General features: G+C 49.0%; 1 protein-coding gene and 1 pseudogene across 2 annotated transcripts in view; both read right to left on the reverse strand.

Annotated features, from left to right (window-relative positions):
• The window catches only part of GGT7 (gamma-glutamyltransferase 7), a 46,964-nt gene that overhangs the window by 9,981 nt on the left and 23,504 nt on the right, over nt 1-13,479 (reverse strand). For both annotated transcript variants that reach the window (XM_075901415.2, XM_006126677.5), the window contains exons 6-10: nt 13,345-13,418; nt 11,073-11,266; nt 4,436-4,523; nt 2,642-2,766; nt 1,527-1,615 (exon numbers count right to left, since the gene is read on the reverse strand). In XM_075901415.2, coding sequence (XP_075757530.1) covers nt 1,527-1,615; nt 2,642-2,766; nt 4,436-4,523; nt 11,073-11,266; nt 13,345-13,418 — 570 coding nt within the window. The remainder of the gene's footprint in view (nt 1-1,526; nt 1,616-2,641; nt 2,767-4,435; nt 4,524-11,072; nt 11,267-13,344; nt 13,419-13,479) is intronic.
• Nucleotides 11,281-12,356, reverse strand: LOC142818881 (serine protease HTRA2, mitochondrial-like; annotated as a pseudogene).

Here is a 13,479-nt window from a genome sequence, read left to right on the forward strand (position 1 = left end):
CACAGTGACTTTAATGTACAACTTCTGACTGGCACTGGATGCACTTGGAGGGGAGGTGGGAGCCTCCTCTTGAGCCTCGGAAAAGGGATTTTAGAGGCTGTGACAGACCCAGGGCAGCTGGCTACAATACTTTGGTGCAAGGCAAACACAGTGGGAGCTGGGTGAACGCTTATCAGGTTCCTTAATAAACTATCAGACTGTAGCCACGTAATCAAGGCAGGCAGGCACCTGTGGCTAGTTAAGAGCTTGCCTGAAGCAGCAGGCTAATCAGGCACCTGCAGCCAATTGAGGCCTGCTGGGCTTTCCCCTGGGTAGAGGAGGGGGAAAGAGAAGAGTGAAGGACTGAGAGAAGGAAGCGTGTTGCTGGGGAGCTGAGGACTGAGAAAGGAGTGTTTGTGCCAGGGAGAAGGAACTAGGGGAGCTTTTGGGGACGTGGCCCAGGGAAAAGGCTGCTGTATTGGGGGCTAGAGGGAAATCCCATCAGTTGCTGCTACCTGGGGGGGGGGGTATATCTACACTACAGCATTATTTCAAAATATCTAATTTTGAAATAGTTATTTCAAAATATCTTATTTCAAAATAATGCATCTACACATAAAAGGCATTTCAAAATAGCTTTTTGCTATTTCAAAATAGCATGTCCACACTGATTAGACGCTGAATTGCATTTAAGGCCAGCCAGAACTTTTAAGGCCAGCCGGAACTGGTTCCAGCAGGGATCAGGTCAGGAGTTACCTTGTGGCCAGCAGGGCACTCTGGGAAGGGCTGGAGGCCCCCTCTTTCAAAATAAGTGTCTACACAGCGCTTATTTCAAAATAGCAATTTTGAAATTGGCACTATTCCTCGTGGAATGAGGTTTACCAATTTCAAAATAAGCCCTCTATTATTTCAAATTAATTTTGAAATAGCAGTTGGCTTGTATAGACGCTAGGAAAGTTATTTTGAAATAACAACTGTTATTTCGAAATAACTTTGCTGTGTAGACATACCCTACGGTCCCTGGGCCAGAACCTGGTGTAGTGGGTGGGTCCGCTAAAACATCTGCTCCTGGAAAAGGAGGCCAGGATCACGGAGGGGTTTCCCCCCAATCCTCTGACTGGCTCAGTAAGTGGTGACTCTGGCCCCCAGAAAAGGTAAGAGGCAGTGGGGAGGGTCACTCTGAGGCAAACGATAACCATACCCATGGGGCATGGCTGGAGCTTTGCCACAAGGGGTAAAAATGGCTGAGAAACCTCTGGGTTCAGCATATTATAGAAACAATCTAAATTAGGAAACCACCCTTCAATTCCCCACAATCTCCCAGGGCCACATTTGGTTTTGCTCATGTGAATATGGGCTGAGAAATAAATGGATACTTGGTGACCCCTGAATACAGGATCCTTCATGCTTCTCAGGTCCCTTTGGGAACTGGCTTTTCATCAGTAAAAGAGAAAGAGACACAGAACAAGGACCTAGTTCCATCATATAACAGAGTATTACAAGGATTAATATTCATTCACCAAAGCATTCCTCATAGTCAGACGTACCTGACCATGTCTTCTACACTTTGGTAGATGGAGGCATTAAAGCCTGGGTCTCCCAAGCTGTTAGCTAGCTCCAGTGCTATTTTTAATGTCTAAATTGAACAGAAAGAAAGAAACAAAGAAATATTTAGGTGGCCCTGGAAGTCTCAGCTTCCATAGTCCAGAGAGATACTTACTCTCCCAGCATGTCGAATCTAGCTTCTATTTTGCCCCAACTCCCTGTCTAGTAACCACCATCTTGAGCAACAAGTTTCACAGGCAGCATAAGGTGTGGTTACCTCAAAGGTAGATCGAGCTGACAAAGGCTGCCCTTCTGCAGGCCAGGAGTATGTAGCCAAGATTTCCTGCTACCCTTTGATGAGCATCCTGCATTGACGAGGCTGGCCAAGAGTGCTGGAAGCTCCCTAGAAGGCTGCAGGGGTCACACCGGTGCCTGAACCATGGTCCTATCACCTGCTCCACCCTGAGGTCTTCCCGCAGCTTGACCTCCTTCCCCAAAGGTTTGCCCGTCTCCACCCCCACTCTGCCTCAGACCCTGCTCCAACTCAGCACCGCCTGCCGAAGTCCCCCCACCCATGGCTCTCCACCCTCTCTCCCAAGGTCCTACCCTACACCGCTTAGACTTCTCTGCCCCCTCCCTCAAGACATTCCCTACCTGCTACTCTTTGGTGAGCAAGGGGAGGCCTCAAGGGACTGGGCAGAGAGGCACAGGTGCTGTGCAGGGGGCGGTTCTTGAGGGAGGAATTTTACGAGGAATAAGGCCTTTTTTTGAAAGCGCTTTTTCGAAAGAGAGCATCCAGACTGCCTGCAGCTCGCTTTTTCAAAAGTACCTGCTGTAGTCTAGACGTACCCTGAGGAAACAGACAGGACTATGCTCACCTGTGGCAATGAGGGCACACAGGCAGTACATGGCAAACAGATATCCCTTGGCAAGGAGCGCTGTTCAAGGGGTTCAGATAATCAGGTTCAGAGGTGCCCTGCATATGTCTGATACAACATCAATGCCCAGTTTTAAACCTTAGCAGACTGTTAGCTCCAGACTCTACACCATCTTTAGATAAACAGACCTTTTTTACATCAACACAGAGAAGACAGCCATGTGGTTAGCCCAGTCTTACCTCTGCTATCCAATGGAGGGTATTTTCCCTGGTTATCTGGCTGATATTAAAGCCCTCCAGGATATTTAGAGCTGTGATCAAGGCAGGACCTGCGTGTGGAGGTGGAGGGCTGAGAACAAGGTGACCTGACAAAATGAGAAGAGTGGAATAAAGATACTCACATTAGAAGCTGCTTTGTCAAGGTTTGATGGGGCTGCTGTCTCGCTACCACTTTGCGCAGTCACCCACGGAAAGGAAAACAATCCTTTCACTTGTGGGGAGGTAATTATGGGAGGTTTTAAAAAGCTTTCTTGAAAGACAAGTGTCACAGGACAGCTGGTCCCCGTGAGGAGACAGACCAGGCCTCGTTCGCCTGCGTCAGAGCAGGTGTGCCTAAAGAGACCAAGGGGACAGAACTAGTAAAGGGCAGCCAGAGGGTAAGAAGCGGAGGAGTGACTGTGGCAGGCTGTGCCCAGGGAGAGGAATCACAGAGGAGTGGTGGGTTCCGGGGGAGGTAGCCATGGGGCTGGTGTTCTAGAAAGGAAACCGGGCTAGCAAAATGAAAGTGACGGGGCTGAAAAGTGACCACTTAGCACCACGGGATACCCAAATGACAACCACCATAGTACAATAGGATAATGATCCATTTTTCTCCTTTTTGATGGATGAAGAAGACCTGGACGGCTTTTTCCTGCTTCTTTCTTACATCATAGACTTAAATCTGGGGAATGAGTATGTTTCTGAGCTCACAGACCCAAGAAGGTAAAATAAAATTGAGCGTGAGGGAAGGGATTTGCATTCAGCTTGTTTAAAACTTTTTTTAGAGTCTGGTTCCCAGTTGCTGCAAACCAGTATAATCCTTGGACGTCATGGAAGATGTACGGATCGACACTAGTTGAGAATCTGGCACGGACCAAGACACAGGTTCCCACAGCTCCCGTTGGTCGAGAATGGCAATCCTCAGCTAACGGAAGCTGTGATGGCCAGCACCTAGCAGTGGGGGCCTGCCAGGGGCTAACCCTGGTATTTGCCCACCCCTTCAAAAGAGACTAAAAAGGGCATAACCTTGTGTTTTTCCCCTTTGCAGATCCTTTAATGGTCATGCACAAGCTGTGCAAAACTCATGGGCTAACATGTCAAGGCTTACAGGATTTGGCACCAACATGTGGTCAAATTGTGACTCTGTGTGATGATACTACATCAAAATTCAAGTTGCAGTGGGGGAGGTCTAGGTTGGCTATTAGAAAAAACTATTCCCCAAGGAGGGTGGGGAAGCACTGGAATGGGTTATCTAGGGAGGGGGTGGAATCTCCATTTCTAGAGGTTTTTAAGTCCCGGCTTGACCAAGCCCTGGCTGGGATGATGGAGTTGGGGTTGGTCCTGCTTTGGGCAGGGGGCTGGACTCGGTGCCTCCTGAGGTCTCTGCCAGCCCTGGGATTCTAGGATTCTATGAAAATGTCCCAAAGCTCTCTGTGGCTTGCTAGTATCCACAAGTGAGAATCAGAGTATATAAGCTTGTCCTATCAAGGAAAACAGGAACCTGTGTCAAATGCTGGAAGCACCCTTAACTCATGATGCATCACAGTCTCTCTCAGTTTGCAGCTGGAAGGCGAGTGCAACAATCTTAATGCCCTGTGTGGATCTTGCCCTGCTGACACAAGCCTGTGCTTTGAAGGGGTTACAGCTCAGACAGCTTTGCTTCCTCCCACTCGTTTCTCTCCTTGCCACAGGGGGCTGTTCAGATTTAACTTGCTAACTGACACCATCACGTGCCATGGGATGTAGCAGAGAGGCAGAGCTGTCGGGACACTTTACCTTGATACACCGTGTGGACTGGATTCTCTACTAGGGCGTTGTAGTTACTGAAGTCTTCCTCTGACAGGACTCCTCCATAGTTATGAACCTGAACAAAAGGACAAGGCAGAGCAAATCAAAGCAGCTGAGTCAACGAGTTATTGCAGTCACCATCTCATGGTCATCATGACTACAAACTTGTGTTCCCTCCCCCCATGCCCACCTGGCAACACATTGTGAAGTTCTGTAGCCCATCTCCAACAGCATGCCCAGATGATGGACACTATTCAACAGCTCTGCACAATGGAGTGACGCACACTGCTACAGCTGTGCAGACATAGGTGGGGTGACACAAGGTCCACTGACTTTAGTCTCCTTCTGCACATTTTCCAGAGCACTTTGCTTGCTCCTTCTTCAAGAGACCTTTTCCCTAGGCTCCTTGCAGCATCAAAGTTCTTTCTTCTTTCAGCCTTGATATTTTTCCTATTTATTTCCCAGTCTACTCTCCTCTGCAGCAAAGCCAGGACACCTGGTTCCTTTTATTTTTGACTCCTCTGACAGACTGCTTGGACAAAGCTGAAGTAACGAGGTCTGCATTTCAACCCTGTGGGATTCTGGTTTGGTGAATAAATTGCCATTTTTTTAAAACAGTGAAAGTGATTAACCATTGGACCAGATTGCCAAGGAGAGGAAGAAGAGTCCAGTGATTAGAGCACTAGAACTTGGAAGACTCAATTATCTGCTCTGCTACAGACTTGCTGTATGGCCTTGGGCAAGTCACTTCGCTTCTTTGGGCTTCAATCCCACATCTGTAAAATGGAGATAATAGCACTGCCTGCCTCCCTTGGGTGGAGCAAAGCTAAATATATTAAAGATTGGGAGGTGCTCAGGTAATACTGTGATGGAGGTCAAGTCAGCCTGACACTGCATGCTGTCTTGTAAGGTTTCATTTTAAAAGTCTCAGCCTGTTGAACATGAACATCCTGTTAAGCTGTGTGTACTATCATAGGATATGAAGTTTTGCTATGTATGTGCCTCTGAAACATGTTGTCAGGTGGGGAACACCTGCAAGCAGTCTTTCCGGTACAACAATTAAAAAGGCCACACAATGCTGATGGCCCATGGAGGAGAATACAAACACTTACAAGCATTACCTCAGGAACCGTGTACAATGGAAACCTCACAGAGGCCCCAAAATGGGCCCAAATGGAGACTGTTTGACTCATGGCACAGCAAAAGATCTTTCTAGCAAGCTGGAAAAAGAGATAAAAGGGGAAAGTGACATAATCACGGGGCCTCACTCCCCCTACAGCAAAATCCCTGGAAACACTTGAGGAACAAAGACTGAAATAGGGGAAGGGGAACTCAGGGTAGGACAGAAGAATTCCTGCCTGTGTGTGTAAAAGCTGTAGCCTGCTTATACTAGCTAGCAGGGCGAGACACTGCTTGATTTAAACTCAACCTAGTTTTTAAAGCTTAGATTAAGTTTTTGTTTATTTCTTAGGCAATCTGCTTTGATCTGTATTCTCACTACTTATAACTTAAATTCTGTCTGCAGCTAATAAATCTGTTTTATATTTGTACCTAAAACAGTGTGTTTTGCTTGAGGGAAACTGCTGAGGAACAAAAACTAGTGCATTGTCCTCTCCACTTTGAGGGAGAGGTAGACTGGGTAACAAACTTATACTGGTTAGGCTTTTGATCAGGGCAAAACAGTACAGCTCTGGGGGCCTAGGCTATGGAGCTGGGAGAGAAGCCTTCATATAACTGCATCTGGGTGTATCGCTGCCTGTGTAAACGTTTGTGTAAATGTAGGAGTGGGAGCAGTCTGCAGCTGGTCAGCCTAACAGTGACTAAGGGAGCCCAGGAGAAATTGGAGAGGGTCCAGAAAAGAGCAACGAGAATGATTAAAGGTCTAGAGAACATGACCTATGAGGGAAGACTGAAGGAATTGGGCTTGTTTAGTTTAGAAAAGAGAAGATTGAGGGGGGACATGAGAGCAGTTTTCAGGTATCTAAAAGGGTGTCATAAGGAGGAGGGAGAAAACTTGTTCATCTTGGCCTCTGGGGATAGAACAAGAAGCAATGGGCTTAAACTGCAGCAAGGGAGGTTTAGGTTGGACATTAGGAAAAACTTCCTGCCAGTCAGGGTAGTCAAACACTGGAATAAATTGCCCAGGGAGGTTGTGGAATCTCCATCTCTGGAGATATTTAAGAGTAGGTTAGATAAATGTCTAGCAGGGATGGTCTAGACAGTATTTGGTCCTGCCATGAGGGCAGGGGACTGGACTCAATGACCTCTCAAGGTCCCTTCCAGTCCTAGTATTCTATGATTCTATGATTCTATGCCAGAGAGTTCAAGGGGTACCCCAGTGGCAGCTTGTAGCCTGGGGGAACTCATCGTAATTAGTACAAAAGACAGAAAGACAAGAGATGTGGTGGATGCTCTGTCACTCAGCATCTTTGACTGTCAAGACCAGCTGCCTTTCTTGAAGAGATGCTCTAGTTTAAGCACAAATTATTGGGCTCAGGAGGGCTTAATGGCAGACAAGGAAAGGGCAGTTCCCTTCGCTACAGGAATGGTTGTGTGACATTCCATGGCCTGTGTTTTTCAGAAGGTCAAAGCAGATGATAATTGCCGCTGCTGGCCTTACAGTCTGAGCGTGTGTACTCACAAGGACCTGGGAAGTAGGGAATATAATTGCTTGGTCTCTTACAACTGCACACGTGGGCCTGGCGCCTTTCACTTACGTCAGTCCAAAGGAGAGTAACTCCACTGCAGTCAATGGAGCAACACCAGGATATAATGCTGTAAGGGACCCGGCCCAGGGTTGCCAACTCTCAGTAAATTCAGACAGTCCATAGAAAAAAGAGATAAAATTGGACCTGTCCATGAATTCCATCAAGAACATTTAGATACCAGTAAAAAACCACTGAGCTTTGCAGAGGAGCTGAGGAGTCCCCCTTCCCCATTGCCACGGGGCAGTCCCCAAGGCCAGGGTCGAGAGGGGAATTCTCCTGCTGGGGGCCCCCTCCAACCTGCTGCTGGCTGGTGGGGGCAGCTCTGACCTGCCTCTGGCTTCAAATTCTCCTTCAGCATCACTGACATCCGCAGAGCAGCCACTTTCAGTGGATGAACATGCCGCACACACCCGTACTGGCTCAGCGGCTGGGGCTGGGGTACAGTCACAGCAGGGTGGTCACTGGTAGGGGTGCCCAGTCCCAGCTGGGTGAGCAGCTCCCAGAGGGGAGGATGGTTTGGGTTGGGCGGGGGGCTGTAATAGGAATAGGATTGAGTCCACATGCTTGACCAATGTGCTGTGGCTCCAGCTACCTGTGTTATGAGCTTCCCTATTTCCCCAACCTGCTGCCCGACTCGATTTGCCAGCTGGGCTGGGTTTCATACTGTCCGCTCGGGAGTGTTGTGATGCATGAATAAAAGGACTGACTGTTGTTCACTTTTGTCCTTTTGAGCCGTCTTTATATGATGCAGGAATGTGTCCCTAAAAAGGTTGGTTCTCTCTTTTGTTTTTTTTTATACTGTCCATAAAAATCATTTTCAGCAATTGGCAACTCTGCTTTGGCTTTCCACCAGACTAAGCATATAACTCACAACACAACCTCTGCAGTTCTTGCCTCTGGCTTCTCATAATGTGGCGAGAGGCTACGTCTCAGGTAGAACCACTGGCAGAAGCAGCACAAGAGCAGAAGTGCGAATGCATCCCCGTGGGGCATGTTCAGCTAGGCCATGAAGCGTGACGGAGACGTGCAAGTGCAGGTTTGCGCTCACTCGCAGAGAAGCCGGCGTGAGCACCATCCCGCCTGCCTGTGGGTGCAAATTCCCACCTGCGCTGCCCCTCTGACAATGTGGCCAATCGTTTGAATCCCCACTTGCTGCACAAAGTGGATGCTACAAGCCAAAAGGTAAAGGCCCCGATTCAGATGTGTTACTGCAGCAGCACCCTTGAAACCACTGGGCCACTGACTCACACCAGCAAAGGCTTTAGCCCCGTGGGACACACCGGCATAACACTGAGTACAGCAGCTGCTAATCCGCCGAGAGGAGTGGGAATGAGATCAAAGGGGAGCAGGCATCGGCTAAACAAACAGAAGCCATATCAAATTCCCAAAACAACACTCTTCCCACCTGGGCATTTCTGCACTAAGAGGGAAAAAGGGATCCAGTGTCCTGGGGACTTACCCAACGACACATCTTAAATGTCGCTTGTTCAATCAAAACAACAAACCGCTTTAAGCTTATCTGTGAGATCAACACTTTGCATGTCTGTACAGCATGGGCTTAAGTCAGGAGCCAAATCCCATGGTCTGGCATATTTTGCTGCACTGAGAAAGAGGGAGAGAGAGCGAAAGTGAGAGAGAGAGAGAGAGAGAGAGAGAGAGAGAGAGCAAGCAGGAAAGAGAGCACAAGAGTGAAAAAGAGAGCGAAAGTGAGAGAGAAAGAGTGAGCGAGAGAGAGCAAGAAAGTGAGAGAGCGAGAAAGAGAGCGAAAGCTAGAATGAGAGAGAGTGAGAACGAGGGCGAAAGTGCAAACAGCAGCTTTTCACACTCAGGCCATGGAATTTGGGGAGCACTTGTACAATGAATATGAGCATGGGAAGGGACTCACTTTCAGGGTCTCATGCAGGGATCCCTACTCTGCAGGGAAATGAGGAAGTGCAGCGTTTATGTGTGTGATCTATTCTTTCGTGCTTATTTTAACACAGATGACAAAGATAACCAACCCAGCATCCAGAAGACAGGTCTCTACCCTGGAGTGGCCCCAGGACAGGGGGTGTCGGAGGACGGCACTAAAAGCCCCCCGAGAGGGGTGATGAGTAGCGGATACACGGCTCACCATTCAGGTAAGATCATTGCGGCCTTACCTTAGGGTCCTGGGGTTGGAGCCTGGAAGTGTGGGAGGGTCCGGGTTCCCCTACTCTACACAAACTGATTACCGGCAAGCCCGGGAGAGAGACTCTAAACAGACCAGTTTTCCAGTCCGACTTACTCACCACGGGACTCAGTCAAGTGATGGGCAAAGGGACGCCTGATTCAGGTGGGGACAATAGCCCAGTAGCAGGGAGTCGTGGCAAGGAACGGATGACCCTCCGGGGAGTAGGTTACTGTGCAGGCAGTACGTCCTTGGTGTGCGTGTAAGCCGCCCCCCAGAGCCTGGCGGGATATTTAAATCCCGTGCTTCATTAGCAATTTCGGTACACTACATTTGCATCCCAATCTCGAGATAGGGAGCAAGGGTAGACATACTCTACGTCACGTGACTTGTGCAGGGGTCAGTGACAAAGCCCAAGAGAAAACCCAGAGTTCAGTGGTCTAACCAAGCAATAATGCTCCCACCTTTATACATCTAGCCGTATTTACAGGGCTGCAGGAATCTTCTGTCTTTAGACATTACTAACGTTTCAAAACTCCAAGGCTACGTCTAGATTGCATCCCTTTTTCGTAAAAGGGATGCAGATTAGACATATCACAATTACTAATGAAGCAGGGATTTAAATCTCCCCCGCTTCATTAGCATAAAAATGGCTGCCGCTTTTTTTTGGCACGGAGTTTTGCTGGAAAAAAGTGCCAGTTTAGACGCGGATCTTTCAGAAAATAAAGCCTTTTCCGAAAGATCCCTTATCGCTCTTAAAATAAGGGATAAGGGATCTTTCGGAAAAGGCTTTATTTTCCAAAAGACCTGCGTCTAGACTGACGCTTTTTTCCGGCAAAGCTCCGTGCTGAAAGAAAGCGGCAGCCATTTTTATGCTAATGAAGCGTGGGAGATTTAAATCCCCGCTTCATTAGCAATTGTGATACGTCTAATTTGCATCCCTTTTACGAAAAAGGGATGCAATCTAGACGTAGCCAAGGAGAGCCGCTGAGTGATGAATTGTGAGTATGGGCAGAGGCCTGGGTAGTATTGAGGCCTCTCTGAGCAGTAACTCACACAAAAGCAGCTCAGTGCTCACCAGGGGAAAGCTGGCTACATTACCTATGGTTGTGACACTGATTCAGATGCTTTGAAAAGGTTCAGGGAATAGGGTCTTCACTGGAGAGGACGTTAGTAATAAACTTTCACCTCACGGTCCCCAGTTCAGACACACTCTGCCTGGTACTGAATGGTGGCTTTTTGATGTGCAAAGAGTCAGGACAATGATTCTCCTTGGTGGCCAAATGGAGAATTGTTCTCCAAGGCCTTCCAGCACCTTCATTAGGACCTAAATTCATTCAAAAACTTCAACATTCAATCCTTACAGCCTAGCCCTATCAATGTAATAGGAATTAAACAAATGGGGTGCTACAGAAATGGCTGCGAAACCTTATCCAATTGAAGAGAAATTGTTCTAACCTAAAGAAACTACAGAAGGATCATTTCAATAGAGTAGATTTCACTTTCATAGTTGATGGTGCCACTTCATTGGTCACTTGTGCTGATTTAAGTCAGGATTAACTTCATGATGGAGTTAAACACGTGTGGGAGAAAAACTGAGCGCCAAATTTTTATATTTAATCATTCAAGTCAATACTGGCTACCACTCGCCCTCAACATGAGTCCTCATTTAAAATAAGGGAACAACTAGGTGTCACTATTACTTGTGCTAAGTTGCACTATGAATAGGCAATAATCCATGTGCAGGTTTAGGGCAGACATAGCTCACCTCAGAAATAATCTCCTGGGTCAAGTTTCCACTATAGAAGGCCGAGACCCCTTCTGAGCCAACCAGATGTAAAATGGTGGCTAGATCGAGTCGCTTCATAAACATTCCAGGCAACAGCGGCTGGCCCTCTGGAAGGAAAGTCTCTCTGAATTTGTCCGAGTAGTTCAGCTCCTTCAGTTCAGTGATAGCTCTGGCTGTTGGGCAAAAAAGGTAACAGCAGTATTACAGGAGGAGACCACCTAGGACAGGGTGGGCAATAATTGTTAAAAAGGGGCCACTTCACAAATTTCTGAAGTGGTCCCAGACTGCCCCGGAAGGGGCCGGGCCTTGGACAGAAGGGACGGGGCCAGGAGACTTTGTGTGCTCCCCAGCCCACAGACTCTAAACGGCCTGGGTGTGAGGAGAGTGCGTGAAGTCTTCCCCCCTCCCCCGCGCCTAGAGAGAACGCCAGCTGCTTTAAACACAACGGACACGTGTGCACATGGAGAATGTCTGATGCATGAACATAAACCTCGGGGCTGACGTTCACCAGAGTCATGTCATGGGTGTGCAGCTCCAGCATGGCCAGACTGCTCTGCGTCCATGCAGCCCCACAGATGTCCTCCACGCACCACGCTGCCTGCCATTAATCTCCTGCACATCACCAGCCTTCAAACCTGCCTAATGGGCCAGGGAGCCACCGATCACCTTGGGGATCAGGACCCCATTCGAGACATCAGGGAAGCGGGGGTCTCAGTGCTTGCGTTCAGGCAGGACACGGGGTCAGTATTAGTACATCACACCGACGTAGTGGCACTTCATCTCCGTACTGCCGAACCAGGAGCTCCTGCGCTGTTCCCCCTTCGGGGAGAATTTCCATGGCCAGTCCAAGGGGATGTCGAAGGAGATACCTGAAATCACCTTCATTGTGTTCCCCCCAGTCACTCACCACCCAGATAGCTGAGGGGCCTCCCTGAGTTCCTGAAATCCCTAGCAGCATAGGTCTGATTGTGCTCCCTTGGAATCGGCCAGGCTTCGCTCCTCGCTGGGCAGAGCTGACCATGCTGGAGGTGATGGTGTTCTGCAGAGCAAAAGGGCTGCCCATAGCCAGAACAAACTCACCTTGACGCACTACTGAGGAGCGGCCATGGGGCAGCATGGGGTTGCCTGGGGTTGATTCTGACGGTGTCAATACAGGCAGTCCCCGGGTTACATGGATCCGACTTACATCGGATCCCTACTTACAAACGGGGTGAGACAACCCCGCACTAGCTGCTTCCCCCCATCAGACCAGGGAGACGCGAAGCTAGCGCCCCCCCCCCCCCCCCCAGCAGACCAGGGAGACGCATAGCGGCTTTTCTCAGCAGACACCTCAGCTTGAGAATAAAGGACTGAGGGAACTGAGGTGTGGGAGAATAAAACTGAGCTCTGGAGAAATGTTTGGCTAGAGTTTCCCCTACAATATGTACCAGTTCCGACTTACATACAAATTCAACTTAAGAACACACCCACAGTCCCTATCTTGTACGTAACCCGGGGACTGCCTGTATCTGCCGCCTGGTCGACCACACGGACCATGGCATTGCAGGGGCCCTGTCAGGCAGCATAGTCCCAGAACTCAGGCTGCAGCCTGAGCCCAAATCTCTACACCAGTTACAGCCCTGCAGCCCGATGTTCAATGTCCAATCAGATGGCCCGGGCAAGCCATGCTTGTCTAATTGCAGTGTAGATGGACCCTTTTAGACCCAGTCTGGCCATCTGCAGCCTCCCCAGCAGAGGTGAGTGCTCCAGTGAATGTGCTAAAGTAACCAGAATCAGGACTACAGCTTCAGTTCAGAAGGCTGGCACTAGCATTGGCGAGCCCGCACTGAACAGTTATGGGGAAGAGGCGTTTGAACATTAGTGTGAGAGGTGCCCCAGTAACAAGCCAGCTTAGATCAGACAGACACGTGGATTTGCACTGCACCCACCTGCCCTACCAGTGGGAGAACTCCTGGACCCCAGTAGTGCAGCATCTGGCTCCATGTTTCTAATGCAAGGTGAGCCTAAACCAAAGAGGCCACCTAGGAAAGATCCGTTCTGGGTCTCTCGTACCTCCCTGCTTAGGTCTAGCCTGATTTCCGGCCCTGATGCCATGTATTTCCCTGACTGAAGAGCATTGAATTCCAGGACATTAAGTCCCATCCACAGTCCAGACACGTACGTGCAGCCCCCTTTTTCCTTAACATACGTGAGAGGAAACACTCCCTGGCACACATCACAGGGGACCCCTTTGCTGCAGGGAGGCGCTCACCCAAGTCATGCGTGACATTGAATCCATCCTGGGCGATGTTTGCAGCAAGGCCCAAAAGTTCTGACCACGGGAGCCTGGCAAAGAAAACACACAAAGAGAAATTTGCATTTGCAAGGGAGCATAGTGAAAGCAGAG

Source organism: Pelodiscus sinensis, chromosome 17, assembly GCF_052426305.1.
Source record: "Pelodiscus sinensis isolate ZL-2025 chromosome 17, ASM5242630v1, whole genome shotgun sequence".
Classification (NCBI taxonomy): domain Eukaryota; kingdom Metazoa; phylum Chordata; order Testudines; family Trionychidae; genus Pelodiscus; species Pelodiscus sinensis.